At 40.4% G+C, this 27274-nt stretch overlaps 1 protein-coding gene across 2 annotated transcripts in view; it reads right to left on the bottom strand.

Moving 5' to 3' along the window:
• The window catches only part of PDE4DIP (phosphodiesterase 4D interacting protein), a 238489-nt gene that overhangs the window by 162748 nt on the left and 48467 nt on the right, over positions 1–27274 (bottom strand). For both annotated transcript variants that reach the window (XM_055584577.1, XM_055584581.1), the window contains exons 2-3: positions 20387–20442; positions 15081–15226 (exon numbers count right to left, since the gene is read on the bottom strand). In XM_055584577.1, coding sequence (XP_055440552.1) covers positions 15081–15226; positions 20387–20442 — 202 coding nt within the window. The remainder of the gene's footprint in view (positions 1–15080; positions 15227–20386; positions 20443–27274) is intronic.

Genomic DNA, 27274 nt, shown 5'->3' on the forward strand with positions numbered 1-27274 from the left:
GGAGATCTTCCCGACCCAGGGTTTGAAACTGCGTCTCTTACGTCTCCTGCATTGGCAGGTGGGTTCTTTACCACTGGTGCCACCTGGAAAGCACTACTAAAGGAGGCCTGCATGCATGCATGTTCAATCACTTCAGTCATGCCCGACTCTTTGCCACCCTATAGACTGTAGCCTACCAGGCTCCTTTGTCCATGGGGATTCTCCAGGCAAGAATACTGGAGTAGTTGCCATGCCTTCCTCCAGGGGATCTTACTGATCCAGGGATTAAAACTGCATCTCCTGCTTTGAGGGTGGATTCTTTACCATCGAGCCACCAGGGAAGCCCAAAGAAAGCCTATCTGATCCTAAAGTCTGGGTAAGGGCCCCTCCTGAGTGTTTCCACAGCATTGTGATGATTAAATTTTGTTGTAATTGGCTAATCTGTAAGCTCTGTAAGAGCAGGAACCATGTCAGCATATCCATTACTGTATCTGCAGTGCTTAAGACACTATGCTGTATATAGTAAGCATTTTAGAAATATTTGTTGAATAATTAGACAAATAAAGTGAATGCACAAAATTTAGATAATACAAAAAGTACTAAAGAAGGCAAAAAGCATGTCTAATCCTCTCACTCAGACCTAATCACTTTAAATATTTTAGTATATGTCCTTCTGGACATTTCTATTTTTTTTCTCCCTCAAAAATGAGATCTTATAAATACTATGATATCACTTCTATGTGGAATCTAAAAAATACAACAGACTAGTAAATATAAAACAACACAAGGAGACTCACAGATATAGAGAACAAACTAGTAGTTATCAGTGGGGAGAGAAGGACAATATGGGGGTGAGGGAGTGAGAGATACAAACTGTTGGGTGCAAGATAGGCTCAAGGATGTATTGTACAAAATAGAGAAAATAGCCAATATTTTTATTAATGGGAATAATGGAAATTTAAGAATTGTATAAAAATGAAAAAAATTTAAATGAGATCTTATTTTATGTAATACTCAAATTGTTGTTGTTGTTTATTCTTAAATTTGTAATTGTTATTACAGACATCCTTCCAAGCCAGTATATTGCTCTACGATGCTCTGTTACATGCGTATGTGTGTGTTAGCATTAGTCGCTTAGTTGTGTCTGACTCTTTGTGACCCCACAGACTATGGACCCCACCAGGCTCCTCTGTCTATGGAATTCTCCAGACAAGAATACTGGAGTGGGTTCTCATTCCCTTCTCCAAGGGATCTTCCCAACTCAGGGATTGAACCCAGGTTTCCTGCAGTTTCCTTTACCATCTGAGCCACCAGGAAATTCTGTTCCCTTAGGTGTTATTTAAGTTAAATTTCGTGTAATTTAAATTTCTTATGTCCCTAATTAGAGTGTATACTCTCTGAGAATGGTAACTCATATACATGTCTGCATCATCTACAGCACTAAGAGTCATTCTTTTTATTTATAGTTCCTAAGAAAAAAATGATTCATTTGATGCCTGTTTTTGGCAATGTTGCTTAGGAATGAAAGTTGCCCAAGTTTTGTGGGATGACTGTGTGGAATCCCTCTGAAAAGTCATGTTTAACAAGAAGAAAAATATTCTGTGCTTATGACTGCCAAAACGTTAGGATTTACTCTCCTTCCCTTCTCATCTAATAACTTTGTGAAAGTCTCAAGACAGTAGTCAAATAAATACCAGTATGCCTGGGGCACTGTAGTTTGAGGAAGATAAATGCCATTTAAAAATTTAAACAAGAAAAAAAGAAAATGCACTTAACCAGTAGCATTCATTTTCCAAGGGTATAATTACAGAGAAACTCAAGAAGCACTTGAAATGGCTTGACCTAAAGGCAGAAGTGACACGACCCAGATTCACTTAAACTAGAACACGAAACCCAGGATGTGGTAACTCAGATCTCCATAAAGGTAGAAAAGTTCCTTTTAGGACTCATCCCCACCTTCACACCAGACTTCAAGACCCAAATGGAAAAATCTGCCAGGATGGGTGGGGCCTCAACAGGCTGACTCACTGTGGTTGGATTCAGACTGCCCGGAAAAGCTAGCTTCAGACTGTAATTAAGCAAACATTGCAGCTGGTCTAGCTGGCATTTTCATGCTAAAGACAACATTATTAGAGAATGTGTAAACAGGGGAGGGCAGTGGAGACCTCCTCTAGACCTTAAAACCACAGATATCCTCTACCTCCATGGCTTTTCTGTAGCATTTGACATTTAATTCTCTGCATAAAACCAAACTGCACACATTTCACTAATGTAACCTCTCCTTCTGAATAGTCCTTTCATTGCCCCAAGAACCTTGACTCTTGGCATTACCTTGGCTCTGCCACTTTATACCTATATAGCTTTCATGGAGTTCTTTGAGTCTTGGTCTCCTCATTCATATAATGAATGTACTATAATATCTATCTCATAAGTTAGGAAAAGGAACTGAAGAAGAGCTGAAATAAAACACGTTAAGTGTCTAAAAAGTGTCTTGTTATTGTTTAGTTGCTAAGTTGTGTCCGACTCTTTTGCCTATACCCTCCTCAGAATTAATTTATTACTCAGTGAATACTGAAGCGGAGGCCAGGGGAATACAAATACAATGTCAACACTTTTCAACAAGTTTAGCTTAGTTGATGAACATCTACTGAGCACTAACTGTGTACTCTGATTATGCTAAGTTCTAGAGACTATAAGAAGATGAACAAGAGGTTTCTCTGCCCTTGAACTGCCTAGAATCTAGGTATATACTTTGAGATTGGAGAATTAGGGTAGGCATCCTAAACACAAACAAAGAAAAAACAGGCCCTGAACTAAAACTTGAAGGATAAGCAGGCTTTAACCAGGTAAAGAATAGGAGAGAAAAGGTATTCTAGGCAGAGGAAATAGCTGGAACAAAGACTGGGAAGTATGAAACAGCTTTTAATTGCAAGCAGTTCAAAATTATGGAATAGAAAGCATATGATAGAGAAATCAGTCCTGGGTGTTCATTGGAAGGACTGATGTTGAAGCTGAAACTCCAATATTTTAGCCACCTGATGCAAAGAGCTGACTCTTTTGAAAAGACCCTGATGTTGGGAAAGATTGAAGGCAGGAGAAGGGGACAACAGAGGATGAGATGGTTGGATGCATCACCGACTCAATGGCCATGAGTTTGGGTAGACTCCAGGAGTTGGTGATGGACAGGGAGGCCTGGCGTGCTGTGGTTCATGGGGTTGCAAAGAGTTGGACATGACTGAGCGACTGAACTGAACTGAACTGATGGAGAATATTGGGAGATAAAATGGATTTACAATTTACCTGGGAAAGATGAAACTGCACTCTGTGCCCATCTAAATAGGAGGAGTTCATGACTCCAGTCCCATATGAGCCAGTACTTTCATTATCACCAACCAGAAAGTACTTACTGTTTTAGGTCACAACAAATGACAAGTATTCTCAGTGTATTATGAGACACTGGGTAAGTTCCTTTGTTACTTTGTGCCTTTATTTCCTCAGCTATAAACTGGGGTGATGATCATGCTTTCTTCAGAGGGTTGCCATGAGCATTAAATGAGATGATATTGTACATATTGATACTTAGAACCCTACTTGACACACAGGAAGTGATCAACACAGGTTAGCTAGTATTATCTATGTGCTGCTCCAGTCTCACTCATCCCAGAGATGCTGGGGATGGGCTGGGTGCTGTGATCAGTGAGAAAGCATACAGGAATGAATTTTTCTCAACACATGACTGTGGCCATTTGACTTATGACTATGTAAAATAACCCAATCCCCTGTCAGGATGTGGTATATAAACTCTATGATTCTGAAAGTCACAATTTCTATGTGTCCTGGGTACCTCAATTATTTTTTTTTTCATTTTAATTGGAGGCTAATTACTTTACAATATTGTGGTGGTTTTTGCCATACATTCACATGAATCAGACATGGGTGTACATGTGTTCCCCATCCTGAACCTCCCCCCCACCTCCCTCCCCATCCCATCACTCAGGGTCATCCTAGTGCACCAGCCCTGAGCACCCTGTCTCATGCATCAAACCTGGAGTGGTGATCTATTTCACATATGATAATATACATGTTTCAATGCTATTCTCTCAAATCATACCACCCTCGCCTTCTCCCACAAAGTCCAAAAGTCTGTTCTTTACATCTGTGTCTCTTTTGCTGTCTCGCATATAGGGTTATCATTACCATCTTTCTATATTCCATATATATGCATTAATATACTGTATTGGTATTTTTCTTTCTGACTTACTTTGCTCTATATAATAGGCTCCAGTTTCATCCACCTCATTAGAACTGATTCAAATGCATTCTTTTTAATAGCTGAGTAATATTCCATTGTGTATATGTACCACGGCTTTCTTATCCATTCATCTGCCAATGGACATCTAGGTTGCTTCCATGCCCTGGGTATTGTAAACAGTGCTACAATGAACACTGGGGTACATGTGCCTCTTTCAATTCTGGTTTCCTTGGTGTGTATGCCCAGCGGTGGGATTGCTGGCAGTTCTATTTCCAGTTTTTAAAGGAATCTCCACACTGTTCTCCATAGTGGCTGTACTAGTTTGCATTCCCACCAACAGTGTAAGAGGGTTCCTTTTTCTCTGCACCTTCTCCAACATTTATTGTTTATAGACTTTTTGATAGCAGCCATTTTGACTGGCCTGAGATGGTACCTCATTGTGGTTTTGATTTGCATTTCTCTGATCATGAGTGATGTTGAGCATCTTTTCATGTATTTGTTAGCCATCTGTATGTTGTCTTTGAAGAAATGTCTGTTTCGTTCTTTGGGCCATTTTTTGATTAGGTCGCTTATTTTTCTGAAATTAAGCTACAGGAGTTGCTTGTATATTTTTGAGATTAATTCTTTGTCAGTTGCTTTGTTTGCTATTATTTTCTCCCATTCAGAAGGCTGTCTTTTCACCTTGCTTATAGTTTCCTTTATTGTGCAAAAGCTTTTAAGTTTAATTAGGTCCCATTTGTTTATTTTTGCTTTTATTTCCATTACTCTGGGAGGTGGGTCATAGAGGATCCTGATATGATTTACATCAGAGAGTGTTTTGCCTATGTTTTCCTCTAGGAGTTTTACAGTTTCTGGTCTTACATTTAGATCTTTAATCCATTTTGAGTTTATTTTTGTGTACAATGTTAGAAAGTGTTCTAGTTTCATTCTTTTTCAAGTGATTGACTAGTTTTCCCAGCACCACTTGTTAAAGAGATTGTCTTTTCTCCATTGTATATTCTTGCCTCCTTTGTCAAAGATAAGGTGTCCATAGGTGCGTGGATTTATCTCTGGGCTTTCTATTTTGTTCCACTGATCTATGTTTCTGTCTTTGTGCCAGCACCACACTGTCTTGATGACTGTTGCTTTGTAGTAGAGCCTGAAGTCAGGCAGGTTGATTCCTCTAGTTCCATTCTTCTTTCTCAAGATTGCTTTGGCTATTTGTTTTTGTTTTTTTGTTTTTTTTTTGTATTTCCATACAAATTATGAAATTATTTGTTCTAGTCCTATGAAAAATACCGTTGGTAGCTTGATAGGGATTGCATTGAAGCTATAGATTGCTTTGGGTAGTATACTCATTTTCACTATATTGATTCTTCTGATCCATGAACATGGTATATTTCTCCATCTATTTGTGTCCTCTTTGATTTCTTTCATCAGTGTTTTATATTCCATATATAGATCTTTTGTTTCTTTAGGTAGATTTATTCCTAAGTATTTTATTCTTTTCATTGCAATGGTGAATGGAATTGTTTCCTTAATTTCTCTTTCTCTTCACTCATTGTTAGTGTATAGGAATGCAAGGGATTTCTGTGTGTTAATTTTATATCCTGCAACTTTACTATATTCACTGATTAGCTCTAGTAATTTTCTGGTGGAATCTTTAGGGTTTTCTATGTAGAGGATCATGTCATCTGCAAACAGTGAGAGTTTTACTTCTTTTCCAATCTGGATTGCTTTTATTTCTTTTTCTTCTCTGACTGCTGTGGCTAAAACTTCCAAAACTATGTTGAATAGTAGTGGTGAGAGTGGGCATCCTTGCTTTCTTCCTGACTTTAGGAGAAATGCTTTCAATTTTTCACCATTGAGGATAATGTTTGCTGTGGGTTTATCATATATGGTTTTTATTATGTTGAGGTATGTTCCTTCTATGCCTACTTTCTGGAGGGTTTTTATCATAAATGGATGTTCAATTTTTTCAAAGGCTTTCTCTGCATCTATTGAGATAATCATATGGTTTTTAATCTTTCAATTTGTTAATGTGGTGTGTCACATTGATTGATTTGTGAATATTGAAGAATCCTTGCATCCCTGGGATAAAGCCCACTTGGTCATGATGTATGATCTTTTTAATAGGTTGTTGGATTCTGTTTGCTAGGATTTTGTTAAGGATTTTTGCATCTTGTTCATCAGTGATATTGGCCTGTAGTTTTCTTTTTTGTGGCATCTTTGTCTGGTTTTGGTATTAGGGTGATGGTGGCCTCATAGAGTGAGTTTGGAAGTTTACCTTCCTCTGCAATTTTATGGAAGAGTTTGAGTAGGATAGGTGTTAGCTCTTCTCTAAATTTTTGGTAGAATTCTGCTGTGAAGCCATCTGGTCCTGGGCTTTTTGGGTCCCTCATTTAAAAACAGGGACAATGATGCTTGTTTCATGTAGGTGCTTAAAGACAAAATAAGGCAATTTATTTTGAGAGGCACTTAGCCCACTTCTCAAATCTACAGTTCTGGAAAGAACAGAAATCAGTCCATCAATGTATCCTCTGGCAATGGAGCAGAGAGGGGAGTGTCTTTACAACAAATCTGATGGGGACTTCCTGGTGGTCCAGTGTCTAAGACTCTGTCAGGGAATTAGATCCCTTGTGCTGCAACCAAGACCTGGCACAGCCAAAAAAATGAATAAATAAATATTTAAAAAATAATAAAAAAGTTGACAAGGTTTAAAATTAACTCACTCATTCAAAAAGTACAAATGAAGCATATATACTAAGCAAAACTCTTTTTACCATAGGAAACAACACCTGTTAATTTACACCTACTAAAGTAAAGTTGAATAGGCTTACCTGTGTCACTATTTCTGACCCCCTCGCCCTGCCCATCCTTCTCTACCCACTCATACTGTTGGTCGGGGACAGAGAATGCAAGAAAAGGGAAGAAACGGTATCTTGGAAGCTCTGTTCCCTTTGCCCCTTCTTCCTGCATCAACATACTGAAGAAAGATGCTGTCACTTCCACTCATTAACTGACCAATGATGTATTTTCCATAATGTACCAGTATTTACATTTTTAGTTTATTATTGCTTACTCTGGAATCAAAGACTCTTTCCCCCAGAATTTCCTACATCAACAATTATTTCAGAAGCCATCTTATTACTGATTAATTACTTTTTACTGATTAAGTACCTTTACTATTACTTCTTTCCTTGCTCTAAGTCTCCTTCTTTACCTCCCTTGACTAAGTCTGTTCAGGCTGCTTTAGGGAAATCCCACAGACTGGGCAGCTTGTAAACAACTGAAGTTTATTTCTCACAGTTCTGGAGCCTAGCTGTCTAAGATCATGGTTACAGCCTGGCCAGGGGAGGGTTCTCTTCTGAGTCACAGATGTCTCCTTGTATCCTCCATGGTGGAAGGGGCTAGGGATCTCTCTGGAGCATTTTTTTTTTTAAGTACAAAAAGTGAGATCTTTACTTACATGTTTTCTTCCGTTATGAATGTGGACAGCAGTGGCAGAGACTGTTTCTACAGAAATTGAAGATATTTTCATGATGCATTACTATTGTTGTAGATCTCAAAATGACATTTAATACCCATCATTACTTAAGTTTAATTATTAGGTACGCTGGTAGACATTGTTATTTAAAGATTAACAAAGAAGCACATATATTACTGTATCATACATTTGTACCTTTTATATTTCTGATAATTATAATTCAGTATAATTGGAGCCTCTTTTATAAGGACTAATCTCATCTATGAGTGCTCCCCCGTCAGGACTTAAGCACCTTCCAAAGGCCCCACCTCCCAGTGCCATCATCTCTAGGGGTCTGGATCTCAACATATGAATTTGAGGGAACACAAACATTCAGACCATAGCATCCATCTAGCCCAGTCTATTTATGAATCTACTTCTCTTCCTTTCACCCAAATTTCCCCTCCATCTGGAATATTATCATCTCCTTCTCTGATTGGTAAAAATCTAATTTGGATTTTAAGACCTTACTCAGTGTGCAGCCCCCAGGAGATGTGTCCTCTGACTGGCTGCCCTTCTCTGTCCTTTAATAAAATTAAACATTCTCTCTCAAGATCTCAGAGTACACTGTCCTTATCTTTATGATAAGGACACCTTGTATTATATTTAATGCAATGTCTGTACTTCCTAGTAGACTATAACTAAGGATATAAATGGCATTTTATTTACAGTGGTCAAGTGTTTGTTGCAGGATAACTGAAGTCAGGATGGTGTCATGGTCTGAATGCGCAAGCCCCCTCATTCATATGCTGAAATCCTACTCCTCATGGACGATAGTACTGTATTAGGAGATAGGCCTTTGGGATTAGTGTCTTATAAAAGAAACTTCAGAGAGATCTTTAACGCCTTCTGCCAGGTAAGAAAATAGTGAGAAGGCATCGGCTATGAACCAATAAAAGGGACCTCACCAGAAGGTAACCATGACAGTGAAAGTGTTAGTGGCTCAGTCGTGTCAGATTCTTTGCAACCTCATGGACTGTAGCCCACCAGACTCTTGTGTCCATGGAATTCCCCAGGCAAGAGTACTGGAGTGGGCTGCCATTCCCATCTCCAGGGGATCTTCCCAATCTGGGGATCAAACCTGAGTCTCCTGCATGGCAGGTGAATTCTTTATCATCTGAGCCACCATGCTGGTGCCCCATTCTTGGACTTCCAGCCTTCAAGACTGTGAGAAATAAAGTTTTGTTATTTGTAAGCTGCCCAGTCTCAGTTATAGCAGCCTGAGTGGACTAAGACAGATGGATTCCTGACTGCTCAGCCCAGGCCTGTATCCCCTGGATGTTTGCTTCATGCCCTGAAGGAGCCAACCCTTCTCTGGCACAAAACATTCAACATTAGTATTTCCCTTTCCCCTTTCCAAGTATAGCTCTCAACTTTTATCCCAAGGCTACTGAATGCATGATTTAAACGTTAGAGAAATACCATGTTATTTAGAGTTTTAGGGTAGAACACTGGAATGTGTCCCTCTCCCTCCTACACTTCTTTTCTAACTAATTTCTCCTCTAAATTTCAAATCCTTTCATGGAGATTCTTCATACAGCAGGTGCTATCATTCAAAGTCTACAGAATGGATGGATGGATGAATGGATGTAAGAATGAACAGACCTGTGAGCAGGACACAGCTTGGTTTACTGACAATGACCTTTCTGACAAGTATGTATGTTGTAGCCTTTCTGTTATTTACTTAGTGCTTGATACGTAGAGGACAGATATTTAAGATATATCTCTTACTGGCCTTTTCTCTTCATCTTTGCATCAAGTGCTCCAACACTTTGGCCACCTGATGTAAAGAGCTGACTTATTGGAAAAGACTCTAATGCTGGGAAAGACTGAATGCAAAAGGAGAAGAGGGCAGCAGAGCATGAGATGGCTAGATAGCATCACTGACTCAACGGACATGAATCTGAGCAAACTCCAAGAGATAGTGGAGGACAGAGGAGCCTGGCGATACAGTCCATGGGGTCACAAGGAGTCAGACATGACTTAGTGACTGAAAAACAACAACTGTATCCTAGCTTGACTTCTGTCAATGGTTCCCACCATTGAGCAGTAAAGACTAATCAGCGATATTAGACCTGAATGCTAAGAGAAAAAGACTTAGGACTCCACAGTTGAAAGTCAGCTGACCCCTGCTCATCAACCAGCTCAGCCTATTATTTTGTCCTCTCTCACAGCATCTGGCCATCCATCCTATCAGTGGAAGTGACATCCTTCATTTCTACAGGCCAAATCACCACTCAACCCCAAGGCACATGCAGGCAGACTGCCTTTCAGAGAGCACCCACACAGCTTTGAGAGGTGCTGCAGGTGGAGCTAGTGGTAAAGAACCCACCTGCCAATGCAGGAGACATAAGAGACGCTGGTTCGATCCCTGGGTCAGGAAGATCCCCTGGAGGAGGGCATGGCAACCCACTCCAGTATTCTTGCCTGGAGAATCCCTTGGACAGAGGAGCCTGGGGGCTATAGTCCATATGGCCGCAAAGAGTCAGACACGACTGAAGCAATTTAACATGCACAGAACACACGCACACAGCTCTGCTCACCCTTTCTGCACTGCAGCAGATGCAAAAGGCGAACAAAAAGGAAGGGGTTGGATGGTACCACCCCCACTCCCACCACCAGCACCACAGCTGTTCAGAGGTTTGGTCCTCAAAAGCCATTTAATATTCCTGCAAACTCTGTCTTTTTTTTGGAAAAAAAAAAACCCAAAAAACAAAAAACAGTAACCATGACAACGCTGAGCAAAAAGGAAAAGAAAAAAAACCAAGAGTAGGCTGTTTCAATTCTCAGGCACACATTATAAGGAACATATTCTTTATCCACAGGAATGTCTCGTATATTAGGTCCTAGTGAAACATTTCCATTTACACATTGAGAAAAGAGGGGGGTAAATTCATGTCAATACTGCTTTAGTAACCCTTTTTTGAAATGGAATGTTTATTATTTTATATCAAAAGCTATCCACTCAAGAATGAAAGAAACCCACATATCTTGGGGCAATTTTTACACAATATTCCTGTGCGTCCCAATTCCTGGGTAACCCCCAGGGGGCATCAGAGAGCTTTTTCCTTTTTTAGCTCACAGGGATGTGAGAAATCCTGGGTGCTCTTTCCAGGTCATACAAATTCCAGTGCTGTGCTCAGTCGCTAAGTCCTGTCCTACTCTTTTCAAACCTATGGACTGTAGCCCTCCAAGCTCCTCTGTCCATGGGATTCTCCAGACAAGAACACTGGAGTAGGTTGCCATTCCCTTCTCCAGGGGATTTTCCCAACCCAAGGATCCAACCTGCATCTTAGGTCCCTAGCGCTGGCAGGCAGGTTCTTTACCACTGAGCCACCTGCAAATTCCAATAGATAGGTTCTCTTGTGCAGACTTCCTTGGATCAAGCCAGGGCACAGGAAGCTGGCGGCGTGTGTTACATTGTCAGTAATTTTGTTTTTGGCCAAGCTTCCTTGGTGACTCAGATAGTAAAGAATCTGCCTGCAATGCAGGAGACCTGGTTTCGAACCCTAGGTCAGGAAGATCCCCTGGAGAAGGGAATGGCAACCCACTCCAGTATTCCTGCCTGGAGAATTCCATGGACAGAGGAGCCTGGTGGGCCTTAGTCCATGGGGTTGCAAAGAGTCAGAGATGACTGAGCAACTAACACAATACTAAGGATAACCCTATCAAGATGCAGAGCACTTCAAGGGTTAAATCAGGAGTTTCAAGCAACAATGCCAGATTCTTGTTGAGAAGCAAACAGCTGTGGTTGAGCCAACTCGTGGTGCAAACAGTATCCAGATACCCAGAGTGCTCCAAGCCAGCAGCAGAGAATGTAATGCTAACCAACTGACTAGATCTCTTGGGCTCAGTACAGCCAAGCTACAGATTCTCAGGGTGCCATTTAAACTCCCTAAATTTATCTGAGAAGTAATCCAGGGATAAAAATGATAAGACAGAATCAGTGGTACGGGTGATAGCTCATGAACCACAGTGCTCAGTACATAGTTAACAGTGCATAAGCTTATTGGGATAAATGCTCTTAAAAGAGACACCATTATGATAAGAATACTCATGCTGTCGTTGTTCAGTCACTAAGTCATGTTCAATTCTTTGCCAGCCCATGGACTGAAGCATTCTAGGATCCACTGTCCACTATCTCCTGGAATTTGCTCAAATTCCTGACCATTGAATTGGTGATGCTATTTAACCATCTCATCCTCTGCCCCCTTCTCTTTCTGCCTTCAATCCTTCTCAACATCAGGGTCTTTTCCAATGAGTCAGCCCTTCGAATCAGAAACCAAATTATTGGAGCTTTAGTTTCAGCATCAGTTCTTCCAATATTCAGGGTTGGTTTCCTTTAAGATTGGTTTTATATCCTTGCCATCCAAGGGACTCTCAAGAGTCTTCTCCAGCACCACAATTCAAATGCATCAATTCTTCAGGTCTCAGACTTCTTTATGTTCCAACATTCACATCCGTACATGACTACTGGAAAAACCATAGTTTTGGCTACACACACGTTTGTTGGCAAAGTGATGTCTCTGCTTTTTTAATATGCTGTCTAAGTTTGTCATAGATTTTCTTCCAAGGAGCAAACATCTTTGAATTTCATGGCTGCAGTCACCATCCACAGTGATTCTGGAGCCCAAGAAAATAAACTCTGTCACTGCTTCCACTTTTTCCTCATCTATCTGTTATGAAATGATGGGACCAGATGCCATGATCTTAGTTTTTTAAATGTTGAGCTTCAAGCCAGCTTTTTCAGTATCCTCTTTCACCCTCATCAATAGGCTCATTAGTTCCTCTTCACTTTCTGCCATTAAAATGGTATCATCTGCATATCTGAGGTTATTTATATTTCTCCCAGCAATCTTGATTCCAGCTTGTGATTCATCCAGCCCAGCATTTCTCATGATGTATGTACTCTGCATATAAATTGAAAAAGCAGAATGACAATATACAACATTGACATACTCCTTTCCCAATTTTGAACCAGTCCATGGTGAGTAAAGTGTTCTGGTATTCCCACTTCTTTAAGAACTTTCCACAGTTTAGTTGTGTTCAACACAAAAGTCAAAGTCTTTAGCATAGTCAACGAAGCAGAAGTAGATGTTTTTCTGGAATTCTGTTGCTTTCCCTATGATCCAAGGAATGTTGGCAATTTGATCTCTGGTTCCTCTGCCTTTTCAAAACCCAGCTTGTACATCTGGAAGTTCTTGGTTCACATACTGTTGAAGCCTAGCTTGAAGGACTTTGAGTATAACCTTGCTAGCATGTGAATTGGTGCAGTTGTATAGTAGTTTGAATAATCTTTGACATTGTCCTTCTTTGGGATTGGAAAGAAAACTGACCTTTTCCAGTCCTGTGGCCACTGCTGAGTTTTCCCAATTTGCTAACATAATTGGGTGCAGCACTTACACAGCATCAACTCTTAGGATTTTAAATAGCTCAGCTGGAATTCCGTCACCTCTACTAGCTTTGTTCACAGTAATGCTTCCTAAGGCCCACTTGACTTCACACTGAAGGATGTCCAGCTCTAGGTGAGTGATCACACCATCATGGTTATCCGAGTCATTAAGACCTTTCTGGTACAGTTCTTCTGTATATTCTTGCTACCTCTTCTTAATCTCTTCTGCTTCTGTTAGGTTCTTACTGTTTCTGTCCTTTACTATGCCCATCCTTGCATGAAATATTCCCTTGATATCTCCAGTTTTCTTGAAGAGATTTATAGTCTTTCCCACTCTATTGTTTTCCTCTATTTCTTTAATTGTTCATTTTAAAAGGCTTTTGTATCTCTCCTTGCTATTCTCTGGAACTGTGCATTCAGTTGGGTATATCTTTGCTTTTCTCCTTTGCCTTTTGCTTCTCTTCTTTCCCCAGCTATTTGTAAGGCCTCCTCAGACAACCACTTTGCCTTCTTACATTACTTTTTCTTTGAGATGGTTTTGATCCCTGCCTTCTATACAATGTCACAAACCTCCATCCATAGTTCTTTCAGCACTCTGCCAGATCTAATCCCTTAAATCTATTTGTTACCTCCACTGTATAATCATAAGGGATTTGATTTAGGTCATACCTTATGGCCTAGTGGTTTCCCTAGTTTCTTCAATTTAAGCCTGAATTTTGCAATAAGGAGCTCATGATCTGAGCCACAGTCATCTCCTAGTCTTGTTTTTGTTGACTGTTTAGAGCATCACCATCTTCAACTGCAAAGAACATAATCGATCTGATTTCAGTATTGACTATCTGGTGATGTCCATGTATACAGTTGTCCCTTTTGTTGTTGGAAGCGGGTATTTTCTATGACCAGTGTATTCTCTTGGCAAAACTCTTAGCCTTTGCCCTGCTTCATTTTGTACTCCAAGGCTAAACTTGCCAGTTACTCCAGGTGTCACTTGACGTCCTACTTTTGCATTCCAATCCCCTGTAATGAAAAGGACTTGGTTTTTTGTTGTTGTTGTTGTTGTTGTTGTTGTTTTTAGTGTTAGTTCCATAGGGTCTTGTTGGTCTTCATAGAACTGTTCGACTTTATCATTAGTGGATGGGACAGAGACTTGGATTACTGTGATCTTGAATGGTTTGCCTTAGAAACAAACCGAGATCATTCTGTCATTTTTGAGACTCCACCCCAAGTACTGCATTTCAGACTCCTTTGTTGATTATGAGGGCTATTCCATTTCTTCTAAGAGATTCTTGCCCACGGTAACAGATAAAATGGTCACCTGAATTAAATTCACCCATTCCCGTCCATTTTAGTTCACTGATTGCTAAGATGTCAATGTTCCCTCTTGCCATCCCGCTTAAACACATCCAGTTTACCTTGATTCATGGACCGAACATTCCAGGTTCCTATGTAATCCAGGTTCAGATGTTCTTTATAGCATCAGACTTTACTTTCACCACCAGACACATCCACAACTGGGCGTCTTTTCTGCTTTGGCCCAGCCACTTCCTTCTTTCTGGAGCGATTAGTAATTGCCCTCCACTCTTCCCCAGTAGTATATTGGACACTCTCTGATCTGGGGGACTCAACTTCCAGTATTATATCTTTCTGCCTTTTCATACTGTCTGTGGGGTTCTCCAAGCAAGAACAGCGGAGTGGCTTGCCATTCCCTCCTCCAGGGCATCAAATTTTGTCAGACTTCTTCGCTATGACCTTCTGTCTTAGGTGGCCCTGTATAGCACGGCTCATAGCGTCTTTGAGTTATGCAAGCCCTTTTGCCAATGACAAAGCTGTGATCCATGAAGAGGAAAGAATACTCATAATCCAAGCTAAACTTTTGGTCATATTATCATAAGACATCACTATCCCCATATGCCTTTCTAACTGGAATAATGATTCCTACCCATGTGACTTACCTTCTCAAAGTCTCGAAGAGCCTGGGTTTGCACCTGAAGAGGTCTTTCAAATGCTCTCAAGGAATGCCCCAAGGGGATCTTGTCACCACTTCTCCAGGTCTGTGACTGCACAGGAGGGCCTCGATCTTTGGTGTCACTAAGAAAAGCTGCCAGTGAAACAGAACAACAGAAAATTGTATCTAATAGTGGCATTATGATCATTCCAACCTTCACGTTCCAGCAGAATTTGGTTTCTGCAAAATATGAACCAATTCTAGGCCATACAGAAGCAGTTCACGTGAAGTAGCCTACAGTAGATCTTATTAACAGTGGTCCCGAGCGCAGCCCACTGGTTTATGTCCAGGCATCTTTATAAGGTGATGTTCCTGCTCCTGCCATCAGAAAGGGGAGTCTACTTCCCTAGCACACGAGTCTGGGTTGGCTGACTAACTTGCTTTGACCTAGAGATGGTGATGAAAATGCCACTTGGGGATGAATTCCACAGACTGGGCCTTGAGAGGCTTTGCATTTCTGTTCTTGCCTTCTTAGAACCCCACGACCACAATGCTGGGAAGAATCCCAGGTTACCTTCCTGGGGGATAAAGGCCAAGTCCCGGGGGAATGAAGATGCCAATCACCACTGCCAGGCACCTGAGAAAAGCTGTCTCAGATCTTCAGTCCCAGTCAAGCTGTGAGAGGATGGCAGCTGTTTGAGTAATTCAAGTGAGACCAACAGAAGAAATGCCCAGTTTCCCAACATCCAGGATTGTGAGAAATAATATATCATTGTTGTTTTAAGCCATGAGTGGGCAAACTTTTTCTTACAGGGCCAGATAGTAAATACTTCAGGCTCACAGGCATGATCTCTGTCACAACTACTCAACTCTGCCCTGGTTGCTCAAAGCAGATGCAGAGAATATGATAGAGAATGAGCATGACCGTGTTGTGATAAAACTTTATTTACAAATACCGGCAATTGGATCCATGGGTGGCAGTTTGCTGACCACTGTTTGAAGCCACTAAAAGAGTGGTGTGTCATATGAAACCAAACATAAATGAAATAGCTTTATTTGAAAAAAAAAATCAAGATACTAGCTAAGAAGTATCTCTACAAATCTCTTTACAGAGAATCTTTCAGGTTATAGTATAGGAATAATAACAAATGTAACAACCAACATTGTAACAAGTGTTACAAAATAGTTTCATATGAATTGTTTCATTTATAAATTACTGCTGAGAATTCCCTGGTGGTCGAGTGGTTAGGACTCTGCTTTCTCTGCAAGGGGCCCAGGTTTGATCCCTGGTCTGGGAACTAAGATCCCACACACCTCACAGCCAAAAATAAATAATAAATAAAAAGTTATTGCAACCAGTGAAACAGACTGAAATAGACTGATGTGATTATTACATCCATTTTACTAATAAGTAAATAAAGGTTCAGAAAATTTTCCCAATACGACTAAAAGGGCTTCCCAGGGTGGCACTAAGTGGTAAAGAACCTTCCTGCCAATGCAGGAGACATAAGACATGCAGGTTCGATCCCTGGGTAGGAAAGATCCCCTGGAGGAGGGCATGGCAACCCACTCCAGTATTCTTGGCTGGAGAATCCCATGGACATTGGACCCTGGCAGGCTACAGTCCATTGAGTTGCACAGAGTTGGACATGACAGAAGCAACTTAGCACTCAAGAATGCATGCACACTGCTAAAAAGAGGCAGAACCAATATCACATCCCTTCCGTTCAACCTTTCTAACAGCATGCTAACATCATGTTATTTTAGCAGCAAAGGGGACTGTAACAGGCCTGAAAGGGAAAAACAGGCAAAGGGACAGAGACACAATCTTTCCATTAACCAGTGTAAGCACTCCCCTGGGAGAAGTTCATGAAGGCTAAGCTGCTACCAACCCTATGCCTGCCTTGAAGAAGTAACACTGTGGAGAATAAGAAATCGGGGCTTCCTTCAAGCACAGTACACAGATGACCTCTGACTAAGGCAGGCTTGGGGCTGTAGACTCAGGTTGAAGACAGAAAAACACATCTTTTCTTGACTGACAGTAAGAAGCAGTGAGCCTTTATTGCTGAACTTATTTAATCAGAAAGAATGGCAAACATCACAACACACTGAGCTCTACAGAGACTGTCAGTGCGAGCGACAGTGAGATGGGCTCTGGGTGACTCCAGGCCCACTGAGAGAGAGTAAGCTACACACAGACACACGGCTCCATCTGAAGGGGCCAAGAGGCAATAATGCCACCATATGCTCTTTTCCTTTCCTTTCTTTTTTCCCCCTTTTCCTTTTCTCTTTCCTTCCTTCCTCCTTGTACATGCTTGTCTCTCTTGTTGACAATTAATGGACCATGTATGCATGGGCACCAAAAACAAAACAAAAAAACCAAGTAGGACTACATTAAACTAAAAGGCTTCTGTTCAGCAAAGGAAACCATCAATAGATATTTGGCAAAACTAATACAATTATGTAAAGTTTAAAAATAAAATAAAATTAACAACAAAAAAAAAAAAAGTAAAAAAAAAAGAAAGAAAAGGCAACCTCTGGGATGGGAGAGTACACGCTTCCCTCCCTTCTTCCCACTTTCTCTTTCTGCAAACTTGCTAGAAGAAATGCAAGAAAATGTCCCCAGATACTTCAATCAACTTCTCAGAATTTTTTTTTTTAATTTAAGAAAAGGGAATTCCCTGTTTTTAAAAAAGAAGTAAAAAGAATACAAAAAGTATTTTTTTAAAGGAAGATGACAATGAAGGGAAAGATGAAGAAGAAATAAAGATGATAAATAGGGTGGTTCCAGCGCAGTTTTATTTTCTGGTTTAGAAGTATTCAACTACTCATAACTACTCATTACATCACTGATTTTTTAAAAAATGAAATATAAGGCTATATGGTTTGGTTTTAAACTGGACACTGTACAGTATCTTTTCATTTCTGTAAAAATAATATATTATCAAGTGTGTCTTTAGGTGGCCCTGTTCTTAATGGTATCTTTCAATAGCCTATAACCTTGCCTGGTAGAGTAGCAGGGTTTAAACTAGCACAGAAATTTAAAGCAGGTTTTATTGGTACATAGCACAGATTAGTTACAGATAAGAGTTGGGTTTTTTCCCACCTTAAATCGTGTTTGATTCAGTTTGTACAAAGTAATTGTTGTAATGTTAATTGTCTATCACACTGATTGCAAATTAATAATAATAGTAATAATAATGATGGTGCACCTGTTTTGTTGAAAACTTGATATTTCTAAGTAAATCCAAATGTTTAATTAAAATAAATTAGAAAAAATTACTTCTTATACATTTACATGAAATTAAATAAGGTGATTAAATGAAAGAAAATTTGATAAAGCAGAGCAATGTATTACAGTTGACTCATAGAATATGATAGAAAGAGAAGAGACTTCAAAGACTAGATCTGGACACAACAAAAATGTTTTTTTAAAAAAAAAGACTGGATATGAATCCTGACCACCTGCTAATTATAGGAATTTAGGCAAATCTTTTAATTTTGCTGAGTGCCATTGCCTCTGTAAAAATAGGAATGTTTACCTCTTAGAACTTTCATATAGATTAAATGAAACAATAAAAGTAGTCAACTTGCTTATAATAGGCAATTTCTTCTTTACCCTTCCACTCTTGCCCTAGTCTTTCAATTTTTACCTCAAAACAGAGGATCTTCATGCTCAAAAGGAGTACGGTAGACCTTTAGAATTTATGGGTTTTACATACACAATTACAAATGCTAATTTTAAATGACTCCAAGTCCTTAACACATTCAAATTAAGAAGTTTTTTCTGCATTGTGCATATGAACCATCTGTGCTTCAAGGCTGATATGAAAAGGCAAATCACTTAGCAAAGTAGGTAAAACGCCAAGTGACTGAAAGTTTTTGTGTGAATAGCCCCCAAAAGAGAATTATTTTCACTTTGGTTTTGTAATTTAGGTAGACCTCTAGCTAATTTTAATGCAGGAATAATATATTATTATTACACATTAATAACAATATTTACAGGTGTTTATTGCTTGACAAGCTCTGTACTAAGAGCTTTTCTTTTTTTAATGTTTATTTATTTATTTGGCTGCAAGTCAGGTCTTAGTTCGAAGGCAATGGCACCCCACTCCAGTACTCTTGCCTGGAAAATCCCATGGACGGGGGAGCCTGGTGGGCTGCAGTCCATGGGGTCTCTGAGAGTCAGACACGACTGAGCGACTTCACTTTCACTTTTCACTTTCATGCATTGGAGAAGGAAATGGCAACCCACTCCAGTGTTCTTGCCTGGAGAATCCCAGGGACGGGGGAGCCTGGTGGGCTGCCGTCTATGGGGTCGCACAGAGTCGGACACGACTGAAGCGACTTAGCAGCAGCAGCAGCAGCAGCAGCAGCAGGTCTTAGTTGCGGCATGCAGATTCTTCTTTGTATCATCTGGGATCTTTCACCGTGGGGCACAGACTCGGACTCTCCTGGGCTTAGTTGCTCTGAGGCACATGGGATCTTAGTTCCCCAACCAGGGTCAAACCCACATCCCTTACATTGCAAAGAGGATTTAAAATAATTTTTTTTAATTTAAACTTTTTATTCTGTATTGGGGTATAGCCAATTAAGTGTTGTGATAGTTTAAGGTGAACAGCAAAAGGATTCAGCCATACATATACACGTATATCCATTCTCCCCCAAACTCCCTTCCAATCCAAGTTGCCACATAATATTGAGCAGAGTTCCCCATACTATACAGTAGGTCCTTGTTGGTTTTCCATTTTAAATACAGCAGTGTGCACCTGTCTATCCCAAATTCCCTAACTGTCCCTTCCTCCCATTCTTTCCCCTCCAGCAGCTGTAAGTTTCTTCTCTAAGTCTGTGAATCTTTCAGTTTTGAAAGTAAATGCATTTTCTTTTCAGATTCTGCATATAAGGGATGTCATACAATATTTTGCAGGGATGATTCTTAGCCATTGCACCACCAGAGAAGTCTTCAAAGAGCTTTTCTAATCTCACTTATGAGGTTGACACCATTATTATACCCATTTTAATGGTATATTCGAGATTTCATTCTAGTGGAAGAATCTATTTTAATCATTTTACAAGTGACTTTAACTTGCAATTACAGAATTGCTAACAGTATGAAGAGTTCAAAATATTTCAGTTATGAGTTCTGCACTGTGCTGCGAAGGTGGGGTATTATATACTACCGTGGTATGTGCAAATTTTGAAATTCAAAAAAAGTCTGAAGATATAGCCATGATGATGGGATCTAAAATTTAAGAGATTTATGATCAGCAGGAGACCAAGAGTACAGCAAAGAAAGATCCATGACCTCCTTACCTGCTGCATGACTTGTTCTGGGTACCATCTCCCCATCATCTTCTGCAAAATAATCTCTGTGAAGAGAAGTACATCATTCATTAATGAAGTAACATCCCACACAGTGTTCGATTCCTCGGTGTCAAGACATCTGTTTTTATTTATTTCTCCACAAGCAATCATTAAGCTGTTATAGTACTATGTATCAGGGTCAGGGTTAAGTGCTGGAGATACAAAGACATGCCCCACCCTACTGAGTATGTGCAGAGACAGCCACTGGATAAACAATTCCACAGGCACTGAATTACTATTGTGGCAAGTGCTCTGAAGGGATATGCAGAGTAACTTAACTACTAGAGAGATTCAGAGAAAAGAACATTTAAACTGAGATGAAGAGAATGTCAGCCAGATGAAAAATGGAAACAGAAGAGTATTCCATCATGAGGGAAAAGCAAGGACCCTGAGTCAGGGAGGAACTTGACCTGTTAGAGGAACAGAGAAAGCCAGGGCTGCAACCAGACCATGCAGGGCCTTGAGGGATGGTGTAAGCATGCGAGATTTATGTGCAGGGCAATGGAAAACCACTGAAGGAGTTTAAATGAGGAAATGAATGGTAATTGATCAGATTTAGACTTTAGATCATTCTGACTGCTGAGTGGCATTGTGTAGAAGGAACAAAAGCAGATGGAGAAAACAAGAAGCTGTGATAGTTTTAACTAAAGCAAAAGATGGTAGAAATGCAGAGAAGCAAAAAAATCGATATGCTTAGGAAGTAGAATTGATTCAGAAAACTTGAGAAACAAACAAAAGTCTACTAATGGAAATGTTAAAAACCCTACGATGCAGTAGCAAGATCTATATTTGTCCAGCACAGTAAAGACCACTATCCCTAGAAGAGAAGGAAAAAAAAAACCTCAAAATATATTCAACAAATGCTTGTCAAGCACTTACTATGATTTTAGGCACTGGTTTTAAGCTCTACGAATGTAGCAGTGAACAAAACAGACCAAAACACCTGCACTCATGGAACTTATATAAAAAAGGAAACAAAAAAGCAAAATGTATAGTAACAATTGGGGACAGGTACTATAAAAAACTGGGGACAGGTACTATAAAAAAGGTAGGGAGTAGAAGTAGGGAATGCTGGAGGGATGCGGAAGAGGAGGGGGTTGCAATTTTCAGTAGGCTAAGTGTCTCTGAGAAGCAATGATGTGGGTATTTGGGCAAAGAGTCTTCCAAGCAGAGAACATCAAGTGCAAAGGCTCTTCAGAGGAAGCATGACAGATCATTTCTGGAACAACAAGGAGGCTGGTGTGGCTGGGCTGAGCGAGTAGCAGGAGGTGAGGTCAGGGAAGTAATAGGAAGGCTGGGCAGGGGACAGATAATTATATAACACCCTTCTGGACCCTGAGAGGAATTCAGCCCCTGGAGTCTAGTGCATCAAAAAAAGAGATGAACTGAGTGATGGATGTTTTAAAAGGGCTGGCTACTGTTTTGACAACAGACTGGTTGGGAAAGGCAAGAAACAGAGAGGCAGTTGAAATAATCCTACAAAGAGATGCTTTCAACATTTTACCTTACTCCTTAAACCCTCGGGTACTCCCAGTTAGTTGTCCTAAAAATAATTCTATAGCTGGAGATTTAGAAAGCTTCTCTTTTTAAAAATCAGGAGACATTCACAGGGAGGTGGAAGAGAGCCTGTCATTTATTTAGAAACTGTTGGTGTTCTTCCTTCTCTGCCTCAGGGCTGGATCTTGGCATAAATCTCCACTTTGCTAAGTTCCAGATGGACATAAAAGTACCAGGCAGAGCACACCAGATTACACACACCACCTGGCAATTCTTTATTATTCAAAAGCAGGTCACCAGCTTGTGCTTCTTCCAGGCCCTCTGCCCCTTTCCCTTCTCCACTTCTCATTAAAAATTTTCCCTGAGAGTGAAAAATGAAAGAGATGAACTACTTGTGGTTTCCCTCTGTTGAGAAAAAGTAAGGGAAGGATTTTGAAACTATCAGCCAGAATAATGTCTTGAAAAATGTGTGGAGAAAAAAAATACTTAGTTGCTGCTACTCATGCATGAATGGATTTCTTTATGTTCAGCCCACAGACCTGGGTAACCACTTCTGCCATCAGGAGCAAGATCATTCCTCAGGCCAAATTCAGCCCATCCAACATGCTTCATTTGGTCAACACAAGGTTGACCCATTCCTAACGTCTCTTGCAAAACGAATGGGTCTGGCAATACTGGGCCTGCTTTCCCACATAGAGGGATAACCTGCCGCCTTTAAACAGAAGAGACATGTTCTCCGGTTTGCCACAGTCCCTGTCAATCCCTGTTCTTGTAATCCCAGCTCATGTGCTCTTTTATGATACTGGCCTGGCTCCTTATAGATCTCTGAGGCTGTCACCCTAGTATAGATCAAATGCAGACAAAAATTTCACTTCTGCTTTAAGACACTGTCTTGAGTTACCTGTGTAGCTTTTTGCTGTTGTCTTCCATCGCTAAGTTGTGTTGCAAAGAGTTGGGACATGACTTAACGACAGAACAACAACAAAAAGCTACTAAGGGGCTTACAGGTCACTTTTACCTCTGGGCTTCAGCTTCCTTAAATATTTGTAAAATAAATACATGAACTTCTAAGGTTCCTTCAGTAATTACACAATTCTATTCTAATAGACACTAGTAGCATTAAAACTCATTTTAATACTTTCTAAGGATGGGGAAACTTTCCAGACATGATCTCATTCAATTCTCCTTGCTCTGAAGATTCCACATTATAGATCAGGAGCAAGTGACAACAAGGTGATGCATATGGATGCCACAAGCTATTTCACTTTCTCCCCCATCCCACACTCACCCCTGAGCTGACTGCCTGTCTTATATGAAGCAATAACCAGAAGGGTAGAGAGGTCACTCTGGATGAGTACTGAGTTAATGGGCTTTCTGTAGCCTCTGGAGATTTTTTTTTTAAATCACTTCAACTCTATTAACAGCTCAAGTTCCCTCTCATTGCCACAGAGTGGGGCTCACTCAGCTGCTCCAAAAGCTTGGGAAGGAATTTGATGCTCCCCCAGAGAAGGGGCACATGGTTAAGAAACACAAGGTATGTGTCGAGGGGATTGCAATTTGTGAAAACAGCTGATAAACCAAAGTGCAAAGAGAAGTGGGGTATAGTAGAGACAAACTCCAAGCCAGGCCCTGCCACCCACCCACAAAGCAGTAACATATGTTGGTAAATCTTTCTCTATATTACTTAAGTCCAGAAAAAAATTGTATGCCCTTGTCCTAGTTTCTCACATTCAAGTACTTCTAGTTTCTTTTTTTTAAACATCAGTCCATGAATGACTCATGGTCAGCAAGCATGTATTTCATAAGGGCACATATAGCTCTCCTGCATAGATGTACATATATAATCTTTGTCCAAAGATATTTTTATCTTACATGTTACCTGCATGTTCTACCTTATATGCTTTTCATGTATAAATGAACCAAACTTTACCTCAGTGAGCCTTATCTTTTTGCCCACTACCTTGCCAATTTGTTAATCAGTGATACCAATTTCAGAAAACTAAGATCATGGCATCTGGTCCCATCACTTCATGGCAAATAGATGGGGAAACAGTGGAAACAGTGGCAGACTTTATTTTTTTGGCTCCAAAATCACTGCAGATGGTGACTGCAGCCATGAAATTAAAAGACACTTACTCCTTAGAAGGAAAGTTATGGCCAACCCAGACAGCATATTAAAAAGCAGAGACATTACTTTGCTAAAAAGGTCCATCTAGTCAAGGCTATGCTTTTTCCAGTAGTCATGTATGGATATGAAAGGATAGTATAGTATAGATGGACTATAAAGAAAGCTGAGTGCAGAAGAATTGATGCTTTCAAACTGTGGTGTTGGAGAAGACTCTTGAGAGTCCCTTGGACTGCAAGGAGATCCAACCAGTCCATCCTAAAGGAAATAAGTCCTGAATATTCATTGGAAGGACTGATGCTGAAGCTGAAACTCGAATACTTTGGCTACCTGATGCAAAGAGCTGACTCATTAGAAAAGACCCTGATGCTGGGAAAGATTGAAGACAGAAGGAGAAGGGGATGACAGAGGATGAGATGGTTGGATGGCATAACCTGCTCAATGGACATGAGTTTGGGTGAACTCTAAGAGTTGGTGATGGACAGGGAGGCCTGGCGTGCTGCGATTCATGGGGTTGCAAAGAGTCAGACATAACTGAGCAACTGAACTGAACTGAAATTGGTATTTCACTAAAATTTCACTAAAATCACACTTACTAATTTTTGCCAAGATACTATCCTGCTCAATATGAAGAACCAAACATTTTCCAAGTATAACCCACCTACCAGCTGCTCACTCACTTAATTTCTGCATGATGTATTATTCACATTTTCTTGACTTGCTGGTAAGTAGCTATGAAAATACTGGACTCAAGCAATACATCAACATTCAATATCCCACAGGAGCAGCCTTTCCTACAGTTTTCCAGAGTGATTAGGTTGAAGATGATCAGGACATAACTGGTCTACTCAGAGCCATCTACAACATTCTTTTTTTAAAAGATCTATTTATTTATTTGTTATTTTTTAAAAAGATTCATTTATTTTTAATAAATATTGCTTTACAATGTTGTGGAGGATAATTGCTTTACAATGTTGTATTGGTTTCTGCCATACATCAACATGAATCAGCCATAGGTATACACTTGTTCCCTCCCTCTTTTTTTATAATTAAATTATTTTTAATTGGAGGATAGTGGAAACAATGGCTGACTTTATTTTTGGGGGCTCCAAAATCACTCTAGATGGTGACTGCAGCCATGAAATTAAAAGATGCTCACTCCTTGGAAGGAAAGTTATGATCAACCTAGACAGCATATTAAAAAGCAGAGACATTACTTTGCCAACAAAGGTCCATCTAGTCAATGCTATGGTTTTTCCAGTAGTCATATGGATGTGAGAGTTGGACTCTAAAGAAAGCTGAGTGCCAAAGAATTGATGCTTTTGAACTATGGTGTTGGATAAGACTCTTGAGAGTCCCTTGGGCTGCAAGGAGATCCAACCAGTCCATCCTAAAGGAGATCAGTCCTAGGTGTTCATTGGAAGGACTGATGTTGAAGCTGAAACTCCAATACTTTGGCCACCTGATGCGAAGAACTGACTCATTTGAAAGGACCCTGATGCTGGGAAAGATTGAAGGCAGGAGGAGAAGGGGACAACAGAGGATGAGATGGTTGGACGGCATCACCCGCTTAATAGACATGAGTTTCGGTACACTCTGGGAGTTGGTGATGGACAGGGAGGCCTGTCGTACTGCGGTTCATGGGGTTGCAAGAGTCGGACATGACTGAGTGACTGAACTGAACTGAACTGAGTTGCTTTATGATATTGTGTTGGTTTCTGCCATATTTCAACATGAATCAGCCATAGGTGTACACATGTCCCCTCCCTCCTGAACCTCCTTCCCACCCTGTCCCACCCCTCTAGGTTGTCACAGACATCTGCTACATGCTGATACTCTGATGCTGTCAGACTGTGCTCTGGTGACTTCTTCCAGTAGTTTTCTAAGTGTGCTAGTCTCAATTATATCAGAAATATCCACAACACTCAATTTTGTGTTCCTTAAAAATGGTTATTCCAAGATGTGAGCCACTGGTCCACTAGTCTTGTCTCTTGTAACATTGTGGGGAGGGGTACAGACTTGGATTCTTCCTCAGCAAAGGGTAACACCATGGCAGAGTCTTCAGAGAAATATTCTCTATAAGGCAGCCACAGACTGTCCTTTGCAAATTGCATATATATTTGGTGTTAATGCCTTGTATTTTGGTCTGTTTAATTTATGGACTGAGGAAAGCAGTAAACTGTGTTAATGGACCATATTATTCACGAGCAATGGCAAGGTGGTAATCATATAACTTCACCATTAAAAGTAAGTTTCCAACAAGTCTTTGAACAGTGTGAAATATTAATATCCCAAACCAAAACCACCCCAACTATATCTGTTGTCTGTTGAGACCTCACTGCTTTCTTCTTCTATTAAGACAATTAACCTAGGGCTATTTCTTCACATGAAAAGTGAAAGTGTTAGTTGCTCTTTGTGACCCCATGGACTGTAGCCTGCCAGGCCCCTCTGTCTATGGAATTCTCTAGGCAAGAATACAGAAGTGGTTTGTCGTTTCATTCTCCAGGGGATCTTCCTGACCCAGGTATCGAACCAGGGTCTCCCACACTGCAGGCAGATTGTTTACCATCTGAGCCACCAGGATAGCCCATTTCTTCCCATAAGAGTGTCCAAACTGCCACAGAGGTGGTTATTTTTTCAGGCTTCTTCCCCAAGGCTATCACATACACTCAGCCACATGGTCTGGTCCCCTTACTTCGTCATGCATCCCCACCCTTCCTTAACATCTCTAAGCTGAGGGACAAAGACCTTCTCCCAGAGGCATTTCCTGTCTTTCAAACTTCTTATATGGCTTTCTTATCATAATGGAAAATTCAGGAGGAGGAAAAGGAATTAGCCATACCAGTATTTAGAGCAAAAAACTGGGCCTTGGTTGCTATTTTTAGAGTTTTTCATTCCTTTTCATAAACATTTACTGAGAAGTTACTTGTATAACAAGCACCAAAAATATCACGATGAAAATGAAATGCCCTGAAATCAAGGTGCTCAGAGCTGTCTACTAGGGGTGGCAGACAGGATTCAAAGAGATACTTATTACAACAATGAGATTTATAACAGAGATTTCAGAACATAAATGAGATAGTAATTAATTTTGTTCTGATGGGGAGAGGGGGTCTAGGAAATCTACAGAAAGCCGAGAAGACTGAATTTGGACCTTGAAGGATGGGTATGACTATGTAAGGAAACATGACAAAGACTGCAAGGTAGGAAACTGA

This window comes from Bubalus kerabau, chromosome 6 (assembly GCF_029407905.1).
Source record: "Bubalus kerabau isolate K-KA32 ecotype Philippines breed swamp buffalo chromosome 6, PCC_UOA_SB_1v2, whole genome shotgun sequence".
NCBI classification, from domain to species: Eukaryota; Metazoa; Chordata; class Mammalia; order Artiodactyla; family Bovidae; genus Bubalus; species Bubalus kerabau.